This window comes from Sinocyclocheilus grahami, unplaced genomic scaffold (assembly GCF_001515645.1).
Source record: "Sinocyclocheilus grahami isolate Dianchi unplaced genomic scaffold, SAMN03320097.WGS_v1.1 scaffold787.1, whole genome shotgun sequence".
NCBI lineage: Eukaryota > Metazoa > Chordata > Actinopteri > Cypriniformes > Cyprinidae > Sinocyclocheilus > Sinocyclocheilus grahami.
Window position 1 is genome coordinate 1,123,733 of NW_015505966.1, and position 12,486 is coordinate 1,136,218.

The window sequence follows — 12,486 nt, forward strand, 5'->3', positions numbered from 1 at the left end:
GACCTAATTTAGGATTTTGTAGGTGCAATAATTACTAAATATATGGTGGTAATTATCATGTCTTAGGCAAGATATCACACTAAATTTAAAAAATATATGCATACATGCAAAAACTTCAGTTTCTTATATTTACCATATGCACATATTTGCTGTCAAAATGAACCTAACCTAAGATATTATGTTTAAGATCATATTTTAAGATCATATTTTAATAATTAAAATTTACCTTAGTGCAATGACAATATAAAAACTAGTTATTATTCTAACTAATTATATTGTCTTTACATGATTACATTAATATGAGCAATATTTTGAAGCAATCCATATTTAAATATAATATTACAATTATTAAGTTCATTTTTTCTCTCACAGTATAAATACATTTTAGAACAGTTTTTTTACAAGAAAATGTGTAGCTTTATTATTCCTCTTAAAAGCATCATCGTATTTGCAGCAGTTATTTTTATATTATTTGTGTACTATTAAATTTTTTAATTATTACAAAGTTTTTATTGATATTTAAATCAGCTTTTGTTTTATTTTAAGTTTTCATATTTTTTATATATATTTTTTTTTTTGCAATTTTGGTATGTGCTTTTGTCATTTTTATTCATTTTTTTAATATATATTATTATTTAGGTTTATTTTTATTTCAGTTTTAGTTTTCATTTGTTTACTGTACTTCAACGTAAACATATTTCTAAATTTTGTTTACGTTCAGCTTTTCATGTAATATTTATATTTCCTTTTATTTCAGGTTCATTTCAATTACCAAATGCGTTTTAATAGTTTTCGTTTACGATAATAACACTAATTTGGGGTCCTTAGCATCAAAAACTTTAAAAACCACTGCTGTATATAAATATACAAAACACTGTTGTGGCCCTATTTAACCCCTGACTCCAACTCAAGCAACACTGCACATACAGTATTGTTACATACCATGTTTTATACTGGGTGTTTTCAAGGTGTTTTGATCTGTGTGTGTCGACAGAGAGTGTGATCAGAGCAGTAATGATGTCGTGGACAGGTTTGCCCGTGAGGTTGTGTCGTCATTGCCGGAGGGCTCATTGGTTCTGACTCGTGGTGATCTTCCAGGAAACACGCTGCGCTACCTGCACTACTGCCAGGGTCTCCGGCCAGACCTCAGCCTAGTTGACCAGGAGGTTCGTAATCCAGCCTGACTCATGTCTAATTTATCTCAGCTATAGCCATGCTACTCTGTCTCTGTTTTGAATGGCTTGTAAAAACCTGTATTGTGTGATGCAGATGATGACGTATAGCTGGTATGTGGGAAAACTCCAGAAGCGTTTACCTGGAGTCACGTTTCCTGGGCGCTGGTGGGATCCAGTCAACACCGTGGAAAAGAAAACATTCAGCATTGAGCAGTTTCTCAAGCACAATATGCAGTAAGATTCACACACTCAGAGGTCTATGTTCATATTCATATGCCCTCCATATATATGCTACAAATGACATTTAAATTGCAGTTGTGTATATTAGAGATATAAAACCATTACATGTCATCTGTAACCCCTTATACAAAAGAAATGAACCATCTATACTGCCTCCCTCCACCAGACGGCAGTATTTCCTAAGTAAAGCCCCCGGCCTCTGAGAGGGGGGCAATAAGCACTACAGTCATTTCCCTGGGAAGCAGAACAAAGAGAATAAGAAATAAATACTTGAGAAAAAACAATCGGCAACCTGCTTGTTTTGTTAAGAGAGCCGGTTTCTATATTCCTGCCATGTGTATCCTGTGATTAAAAATCTATATTGGCTCTAACATAACAGACAGGCTTAGAAGCTTTTACTCAGTTCTACTCCAAAATACTCTACTCTTTAGAGTTTTTGTTCCTTCTTGCTGGATTATGCAGAGAATGAAAGTATAAATCTAATCATTTTACTTGGTTTCCTTGGGGAGTTTTATTAAACATATTGTTTGGCAACGAACAGAAGTAAAACTCTCTATAGCAGCACTTTATAATAATGTTCATTAGTAACATTATAACATAACAACAAGCAATGTTACATTATATAACACATGATTTATGTACCTTTAATATTAACTATATATGAATCACAACTTAATTGTCTATTTGAATGTACATTAACTAAACACCTGTAAAACATAATGAATGTTATCAGGAAGTTTTACCCATTCATTTAGAACTGTAACTATGTTTTAAGTGATGTTATGTACCTATGACTGATGCTCAGTTTTTGCTCTGGGTTTGTCTACAGCAGGCCTGTGTTTGTATGTATTGGCCTAACCGAGGGTGACCCCAGCTGGGAGAGGAGTTTCTCTCGTTGGCCCTGGGGCGTCTGTGAGCAGTTGGTACCTGTCAAAACCCCATTTGACCCTGAAAAATGGGCCCACAAAACACTCAACCTTTACAACTGGAGCCAGCCACATGACAGGTATCACAGTTACTTATGTTTGTAGTTTACTTTGGGAGTGATATATTGCCTGGTAGGTCATAATATATTCTGTTAACAAATGGACTATCATGTTTCCAGCTGAAATGAACACAACAGATTTAACTTATTTTCACACAAAGTGTGATTAGAGAGGCAAATTATTGATAAATAAAGACTTATTTTGGCACAGTTCCTTGCATGTTATGACCTCAAAACACTTTAACAATAGTACAAGATTGGCAAACAAATACATTTTGATGTTTGCATCTCATAATCTCCAAATCTATGGCATATTTAATGTAGTAAACTTGCTCAGTAGCTCACCTGGTACATTTTGATGCAATGAATCACGAGTCAAGTCACTCCACAAAAAAGCTCTAGATAGGGTTTAGTGTAAGCGGTGCTTGAGCGTGATTGAACCTTTTAACGCCACTGACCGGACATTTTTAATTTCTTCACATTAAACACTTTGGAGAAAATTAAACATGCTAGTTTGCACCAGTCACTGGACATTTCAATTTGAAAGTGCTGTGAAACATGCTTCAAGCAGCACAGCATCATTTTGCAAAAACTGGCCCACAGTCATGTTTTTTCATGACACTGGGGTGTTATAATAAACCCACATCACAGGGAGAAAAAAAAGGATATCAGTTATAGTGCCTCTTGTGGACGTGGCACCTGAAAGTGCAGCAAAATGTACCTGGAGCAACATGTTTCAGGTTTTGTAGAAATGTAAGAAGATTTGATATGAAATTAATCAAAATTCAATTCAGAAACTTTGAATCCATTTTTCTCGATGTCAGCTCATCGTGTTGCCTTTGAAGGACAGTATACTTGTATAGCATGCGGTTAGCAACGCTAAGGTAATGGATTCTATTCCAAGTGTCTACACATGCTGATAAAATTAAGCATGTGCCAGATGAGATCAAATTAAGCATGTGATGAAATAAATGGACATGTAAATAAATGTTTGAGATGATACTACTCAATGTACCTTTAGGTTCATCACTACTCTGAGCATCCTTACCAGGTGCACCCCAGCACTATTTTATATCTCGTGCAACCCATTGAAATTATTTGGTCCTCGCCTATATTAAAGTGCACTTAAACACTGCTCTGACTCCATGCTGTGCAGACAGCCTCCGTTTCCAGCTTCAAAGTCGTTATTAGTCCGCTGACCCCACCCTAATGACTTTCTAAACTGCGGCATGTCAATATCTGTGCATAAAGTGAAATTAGTTCTAGTCTCCAGCACTGAGGCTCTCTGCAGCCGGCTGGTATTCAGCAAGTTAATCGGGGTTGAATGGTGTGACATTACTCTCCTCTCACTCACTACAAGCGTGTCCATCCCTGCCTGCCAGCCAAATATTAGCGGGGAAGTCACACGCTAAAATATTCCTTTGAAGGAGAGGCCGCACGTTTATGAGCGATGTAGTGGAAAGGAAGAAATGCAAAAATATATGGGTCGTTCACCACAGAGAGAGCTTCCAAAGACAGGCGAGGTTGAAGATCAGCTGTTGTATGGTTTGAAGATATGCAGAATATGATTCGCTGGATTACTGGCTGGTTTTAAACTTGTATTTCAATCCGTACTTAACAAGACCATCTGAATATACATAAAGAATAACGCTTTACATATCAACAACTTGGTTATTTTAAGAAAGTACACAGTTAGGAAAGTAAGATTAACTACATACAGCAAATTAAATTACATTAAATTACATTTTTATGTTTATTCCACCCTGTCAGCTTCCACCCTGGCTCCTGGGAGAGAGTTGCCAATGAGGAAATGTGGCAGGCCAGGTAATGCACAGGTTACGGCTCTTATCACTGTATCTTTGCCAAACCTCCATATATAGCTACAAATGTATACTTAGGTGCTTTTATTCCATCACTTTTTAGGATGAAGACAGCTTTTTTCCTGTTTGACCTGGCTGAGAACATGGAGAAGGAACAGCAGGCCCGTCTCTATGAGCTTTCTTACAATGTGAGGAATACAATAGCCTTTTTTGGAATTGCAGTGCTTGCAATGCAGCTTTCAATACATATTTTAATTGTATTCTACTTTTTTATTATTAAATGGGTCATATGATGCGATTTAAATTTTTCCTTTCTCTTTGAAGTGTTACAAGCTCTTGGTGCATAAAGAAGATCTGTAATGTTGCGAAGACTAAAGTCTCAAATCCAACAAGATATTCTTTATAAAAGTTAAGCGTCAACCACGCCTACCTATAACAGCTCGTTCTAACACGCTCCCACATATCTACATCACTATGTGGGAAGATTTGCATAACGCCGCCCAAATGCTCACGCAAAGAAAGAAGGCTTACCTTTGATTCTCGCTCTAGTATTGTTGCTGCCGGCATGTCGTGAAGGCGCTGTGTGTTTTGTTGTGAAAGCGAAACTACTTTGTTTGGTCTTCCAAAAGAGGACACAACTAGAAATCAGTGGTTAAGTTGTATTTACAACACTGTTCCAGAACAGTTCAACCCAAATATTCAGATGTGTGCAGAGCATTTTATGGAGGATGAGGACTGTTTCCTAAACCAGTAGCCTACAATGCGTCTGTGGCACAAAGGCTGTTTCTATAAAGTTGGGCAGTTCCAACTTTGCATGGACAGTCTGGCGCTTCTGACTCACAGCCTGTAAGTACGTTTTTTATATTTAAATAATTTGCCACTGACGATTGAAACGGTGAGTTTTGAGCAGTGTAGAGTAGGCTTGTTGTTTGTTATTTCTCCGATCACAAATGCAGACATGGTTTTATGTTTACGCAGCGCGATACGCAACGCGTAAAAAGACAGTATAAGTCATTATAATCAGTAATTATGTCCCCACTGGCTGCAACAAATGCCTAATTTGTAATGGGTTTTACTGGTTTTGTCTCATCCTGCTGGGAGACAGCATCACAGTATGTTAAGGGGCGTAACATTTCCGTCACACGCTTGAGGCATTTGGCCAATCACAATGCACTGGATAGCTGGCCAATCAGAGCACACCTCGCTTTTTTAGAACGATGAGCTTTGTAAAAATCTACGCGTTTCAGAAAGGCGGGGCATAGAGGAGAAACAATAATGTACATTATATGGAAAATAATGTGTTTTTTAACCTTAAACCGCATAAACACATTGCATTACACCAAATACACAAAATAATGTCCTTTTTAGCAGCATCATATGACCCCTTTAACAGTTTTTGTAATTAATTGTTTGAACATACTCTGTTTAGAGAGTGCCATTTTATTTAAGTTTGAAGATTGAAAATCTCTCATTGGCATACTATTATAGAATGTTCGCTATCCAAAATTCAACCGACAGCAGTTTGTTTTTAACAACAAAAAACAAGACGCAGAGTGAGCGTCATGAAAGCGGCTCTAGTGCAACATTATACACAGAATCAAAGCCTAAAACCAAAGCTTACCTAAAACCTTTAACACTTTCTTTTGTTACCTTGCAAGTTCTGCTATTTCCTTAAGGAAATGCAAATCTAGTTTGTCAGCATGATGTATCACGTATAATTATTTGTAGACTAAATGCAGTTCTTTAAAATATCATATTTGATGTTTTCTATCATTTATGTTAAATGTTGAGTTTTAAGTTTCAAGTCTCTTTTAAAATATATTAAATATTGTATTTTCAAGTCTATATCTTTGCCTTTTATTATACAAATTTTCAAAACTCTGTGGTCTTCTTTTATTGACAGCTGTATTGTCATATAGTGGATGCCCAGGTAGACTACCCAGCAAACTGGGATAAGAACCTGGCTCTTGCCGCAGAACGTCTGCTGCGATCAGGAGGCAGAGGTCATGGTCTGGATTCCCTCCTGAGTCGCAGCATCCGCCACTTCAGTCGCTACCTTCAGAGAGAACCCACCGATCCCCAGAGCAAAGCCATCCGCTCCATTATCACACATCTCAGGAAAGAGCGAGACAAACTCAGAGACAGACAGAAGGGTTGACAGGAAGTGACATAAATTTTCTGAAACAACACAGAGAGCCTTCAGGTGTAAATAGCACAAGAAGGTAAGAGGGAAGATAGCAAATATAAAATACAAAATTTAAAGACCGTGCAGGTGTATCTGTAGACTCTAACTGACGTTTAACCTGTATTTTGCCAACACACAGATTCTTCTCAAAGTAAAATGGACTCAAAATGTTAAAATGGACCAATGTCAGAACATGAGTTTTATACTGATATCTTCTATTCATAACCGCATCATTGAAACATCAGAGTTAGCTGTTCATTTAGATGACAGACATTATTTCATTAACAAGATAATATATTGGTTGATTATAGGAATTAATTATATTTCCTCAACAGTGAAGGTAAAGGGACACAATCTTCTGAACCGAATCTGAAGTGGAACTCTAATAGAATTTACTGCGTTTGTGTGTGTCTTTTGTAATAAAATTTTCACACTTTCAGTATGTTAATATCCGTTGAGCTGATGATCAAAGGTGTCCAGAACCACTCATTCCACCTCTCCCCATCTCTCTCTTCTTCTCTCTTTTTTGAATAATTATCCTTTTTGCCCCCGCTGTCATGCATCTCTCGCTCTCACTTTAGGATCACAAAGGTCTCAGACTGAGATTGAGGGGGGTGGGGGGTAAATTTGGGCACAACCATGAGAGATTAAGAATGACCCATTAATCTGGGACAGATTTGAAAATACTGCGTTCTTTTCCCTGTTTTTTTTTCTGCTTTGTCTATCTCTCAAAACAGCTTTGAATTATATTTAATACAGAGGAGACACAAACCCTAGGGAGTCTGCCAACTATTGTTTGATTTTAAACGATTATAAAATTATAAATTCTGATTGAATTTTTGTTAATATAAACAATTTTGATACTGTGATTTGTGGTCACTGGATGATCAATGTAAAATGTGTGTCCTAAGAGCAGCTACAATCAGCTTTTTGTATTCATGAAGCATGGTTTCATCCTGAGTTCAGAATGTCAGCTACACCTTATCACAATATATAATGTCTCCTTTTCTCATGTACATTCATCTCTTCTTCCACTGAGCTGCTTTCTCTCCGTCACTCCCTGTCCCTGTTTTTTCCTCTCTCTCATCTGAGGGATTGTGTGAACCCATGGAATCGCCGTGACCGTGGATGCAGGCAGGGAGCCACGGCAACACTGGAATGTGGGGTGCCTGAACAGATAAGAGCTGAGAACCCAGCCAGGGAGAGGGAGCAAAGACAAGTAAGCGAGAAGTAATAAGTACATAGTTAGACAGAATTAGACAGGAAGTGCTAGAAAGAGACGAATGGACACTGTCAAGACAGAAATGAAATCGCAGCACAGGGACTTGGAGACAAAACAGGGAAGGTAAGAGAGGCCCATGAATGGTAAACCCTGAAAAAGAGCCAAAGAGAGCAGTGCAGTTTGCGCACACACACACTCATAACATGGGAAGCCAGCCTTATTCCTCTTTGCATTTCATTTACATCCCTGGCTGTATCAACCAATCGGATTGGGAGCAAAGCCTGAGGCTTAGGAGGGGAATAAAAAGACAAAAATGCCTTCGCTGCTCTCATCCCTCCCTGATAATACCCTCTCTGTTTCTCCTTTCTCCTCCGCACCCGGAGAGAAGTAGATACTGTCCGAAATGCCATAGCAGAAGCGACACCTCCACTCCCTGTGCTTTGCCGATAGACCTCGCCAGCGGCAGGCCTGAAAAGGGGGCTTTAGCTGCTGGGCCAATCTCCTCTACTTCCTCTTGATGAGGGAGAGGAGGAAGGGATGGAGGCCCGCAGAGGAGGGTGGAAGGGATGGAGACACACTATGTGAAATTGGCTATAATGTGCATGTCACATTACAGACTGGAGGAAATTAAACTTGTCCAGTGTGGAAGATCGCTCTTTGTTTAGAGAGCTGTGTCTGAAAATGAAGGCTGCTGTCTTGCTGCCTCACTGTCCAGTCAGTCGGTGACTTAACTGGCACATTTTTGTGTGATGGGTATGAGGGCTGTCCAGTTTTGCTCCTGGAGGGCCACCTTCCTGCAGAGTCTAGCTCCAACTTGCTCAACCACACCTGCTTGTAAGTTTCTAGATATCCTTAAATCCTTACAAATACCTTAAAGGATAAGTTCACTTCCAGAATGAACATTCTATCATCATTTACTCACCCTCCACTTGTTCCAAACCTGTATGAGTTTCTTTCTTCTGTTGAACACAAAAGAAGATATTTTGAAAAATGTATCCAAACAGTTGATGGACACCATTGACTTCCATAGTAGGAAAAAAATACCATGGAAGTCAGTGGTGCCCATCAATTGTCAAAATATCATCTTTTACTGAATCAGTTTGTCAGAACAAAACCACTGTTAGAGATGCAGCCTGGCCCTCATCTTCTCACTGTGCCCAAATGTAACCCTTCTGTTTCTAATCCACAAACAAGCCCTTAAATCCCCAAGACATTTCATGTGCCACACCATCTCACCATCATCCCTCTTCCTAAAGTCTGCCTTCTCCATCTCCTCATCCCTCTCTTTTATAAACCTCTGAACAATGGAAGTAGACATGAGAGGGATTAGGCAGAGAACAGGGATTGGGTCTGTCTCCATTTCTCTGGATTGATTCTTGAACCTTTGTTTAATCCCTGGCCCTGGACTCACATAGCTGTGGTTGAGTGTCTCAGGTGGGTTGTTGGAAGCAGGTTGAGGGGTGAAGAGATGAAAACTCTGGCTGCTGTCCTGGGGGTGACACTGAGCGGCTCATATCTGTGGTGGTCCTAGTGTCTTTGGGAAGTCCTAATAAGAATGAAACCATGGAGCTATTGAGGGAATAGATGAATGGAATCCACTGGCTGGACTGCTTCTAGACAGTAGGTTGGGTCCTTTTGATGAATGCTTGTGGCCACAAGAACACTTAATCCTATTCTGAACATGTAGAGTTTGGTCACTTTATTCATCCAATTTAACTGCCAAAAGACGCCTGAATTTGAATTAAATTTGCATAATGCATAGAGAACCACACCAAGGGGTGTGTTGACTCTCTATCAATTTTGATACTTTCTCTCACCACCGTAAGTTGCTCCTACCAGCTCTGAAGGTTTAGAGAAGGCCCATAACTTAAGTTTACAGGTCCTGGGACAATATTTGTATACTGTACTATAGGCAGGTCCTTCTCCCTGGTGCCCAAAGAATAGACCAGAGTTTTTAAACACCTGGGGCCTCATTTATAAAATGTGCACACAGATTTGAGCTTAGCTCCAACCAGCTCCAAACACACTTGCCTGGAAGTTTCTAGTGAGTCTGAATACCTTGATTAACTGGTTCGGGTGTGTATAAGTGGGTTTGTACCTCAAACTCTGCAGGACAGTGGTCCTCAAGGAACAGGCTTGGATACCCCTGTTTTATAATAATCCTGAAGACCTTGATCAGGTGTGTTTGATTAGGGTTGGAGTTAAAGTCTTCAGGACAGTGGCCCTCACAGGAGTAGGGTTGAACAGTACCACAGAGGACCTTACCATATACAACACAACCTTCTTTGGACCTCCTAGTAACAAGACTAGAGCTGCCAAAACATGGCTACCATGGACATCTTGGGATTGATGTATTTCATAAATGCCTAGAACGGTTTAGGAACTTGTATTGTAGAACTTGCATCACTCATAAATGCTGTTTAAGTACAGCTTATATAACATCTGTCTACACTCAATCATTTGTTCAACTGAACAACAGGTCACAGTGTGATAAGACCATTGTGATCCTTTTGCAATATCAAAAGAGACTAAAGACACTATGACCAGCAGCCGTTTCATAAAAGATCCTTTAGCTTTGTAGCTTAACAACGTAGAATAGCCTCATTTTCTGATACTTGTGTAGATCTATTTAAATAATGGTGAGGTAAACTCACAAATTAAACACCTTTATGAATGCCCGCAGGCTCTGAAAAAGGATGTCTCATTGTACAGAAGAAACCCTCAGAAAGGGTGAGATGATATCTTACCTTTCATGTGATGAGTTGCTCTAAGTGAGTGGATGTGTGTTTGTGTATGTGCCCAGAGCAGTGTTTCCAATTAAACGGACCTGTCTTCCTTCTCCCTCCGGTTCTAATTTTGTGCCACATTAAAGGAGTGCGACGCCATTGAGGACGCAGATCCACATTTTCATAATTTGCTGTCTCGATGTGCTTGCATCCCCTTGCATCTGTGGCTGTGAATGCATGCCTGAGGAAGAGGCACAGCCGCCATCCACTGAGAGAGAGAAGCAATATCCACATGTAGCTGTAATATCAAGTATGTTTTCTTTAATTTACTGGCCTATAATGAATTTCAATTGTTTCTAATTCATAAGTCATGTTGTAGCACCTTTCTAGCTCTATGATGCTAAATTATTGGATCTTGAAGGGTTAGTTCACCCAAAGTTCCCAAAAGAGCAGCACGATACACCATATTCAAAGAGAGCCCATTATATTCAGTGTATGTCTGCACTATATTTGGTGCTTTTCCTAATTCTTATAACAGTGCAAATGGATTTGGAATGTTCACCTGGATTTGGGTTATCTCACAGTGTAAAGGTAGTCCATACAACCTGAGTGCTGTAAATTTCAAGCCATATGATAACTTTTTTGTGAAGGACAGACTGCAGATTCTGTGAATAACAAGTGGTAGTTTGAATTTGTGGGAGTGCGAATGACATTTAAAAATTACAGTGGAATGGGAAAATGAATTTTAATTTTAAGATGAATTATTCCTCTAAACTGTCAGAATATCAAATCATGTTTGGATCCAAACAGCATGTTTTAATGAAATACCAAGTCCAGCTTGTTCATTACAGCCCTGTTGATGGTAAATCAATGGATTAAGTTAGAAGGTTACAGCATACTGTAGTTTCATTGGTTTACAAATCATATTGCAACAAACATTTAATCAGGGATTGCTTGGTTGACACTTTTTCATGATTTCTTGTGGAAAATATTTGTGAAGGGCTTAATCACGTTTTGAAAAGTTTACATTTCCACCCTGACAGACAGGAGCTAATCGCAGTATTGGGGGAACATTGGAAAAATGTTTCATAATGGGCAGACACCGGCTAATCTAAAAAGCTCCCCATTTACAAATGGAAATCCCAGGATCCAATTGGGCTAATGAAGAGAGTTGAGCGGGATAATACGATGTGCTGTAATGCTGTGTAAGAGGCCTGTAATGTTGTGTTGGTGGTGAAGCCTGTGTGCTATGGGTTGTGTGACTGACTGGAGAGACTTCCAGAGCCCGAAGGCCTGGCTGCGGCTCTCAGCGCCTGCCTCAAAAGACCTCATCCTGGTAAGATCTGTCTTTCTTGCCCTTGTGGAGGAGGAGGGAATTCGGCATGCTGAAGTGGTGCAGAATGGACTCTCCTCTGATCTCTTGCCCCATCCGTTCCTACTGTTCTCCATCTGTTTTTCAGTTTCAGACATGGGTTTGAACAGAAAATGAGCTGAATGAGAGTTCTGTACATTTACAGTCTTTCTCTATGTCTTGCTCTCACTTGTTGTCCCGCTTACACTCGTTTCTCTAGTAATATGCTGTGTTGGTACCATAGGACGGTGATGCAATTAGATGGTAATAGCATGGTACTTTTATATCCCTTTGATGTTTCTGTCAAAGGTCCTGTCTACATAAAGGATACTTAAAAATATATATTTTTAGAAGGAAATAAAAGATTTTGAGAGAGTTACACATCTGTCTACTACAAAAGATGATACCATCTAACAGGGAACGTTCTGGCAAGGCTCTAAAAAGTTATGAACATTCTTTCACTTAAACAAAAAGTTTGTTCAAAGTTATCTGGTCTTAAAATGCACAAAAACATACATAATTCATGGATTTTTTTTCTGAAACATTTAGTTGGATGTTCGTCTAATATTTTTTTAAATGTTACTACTTGCTTCAGAACGTTCTGAGAACATTCAAAGCTAACATTTGCGAAATTATGTTCGCAAAAAAAAAAAAGTTTTTCAAACTTTTAAAAAATGGGAACTTTAACAAAAAATTTTGTTAGCTGGGATGTTAGTAAATATTCCAGAGATAATTGGTTTGTCACCAGTTTCGTCAGCTGCTTTGAATTTTGATGTCGAAAA

General features: G+C 38.9%; 1 protein-coding gene across 3 annotated transcripts in view; it reads left to right on the forward strand.

Moving 5' to 3' along the window:
• The window catches only part of LOC107561696 (transmembrane protein 260-like), a 77,778-nt gene that overhangs the window by 24,909 nt on the left and 40,383 nt on the right, over positions 1–12,486 (forward strand). Inside the window, exons 11-17 of one of the 3 annotated variants that reach the window (XR_001605889.1) lie at positions 995–1,166; positions 1,270–1,409; positions 2,245–2,421; positions 4,171–4,224; positions 4,324–4,408; positions 6,124–6,442; positions 6,545–7,040. Coding sequence is in view for 1 of the 3 variants with exons in the window: in XM_016246171.1 (XP_016101657.1) it covers positions 995–1,166; positions 1,270–1,409; positions 2,245–2,421; positions 4,171–4,224; positions 4,324–4,408; positions 6,124–6,378 (883 nt within the window). In the remaining 2 variants the exon portion in view is untranslated. Of the gene's footprint in view, positions 1–994; positions 1,167–1,269; positions 1,410–2,244; positions 2,422–4,170; positions 4,225–4,323; positions 4,409–6,123; positions 7,041–12,486 lie in introns of those variants that run through there. The other 2 variants (XR_001605890.1, XM_016246171.1) reach the window with 2 other exon arrangements.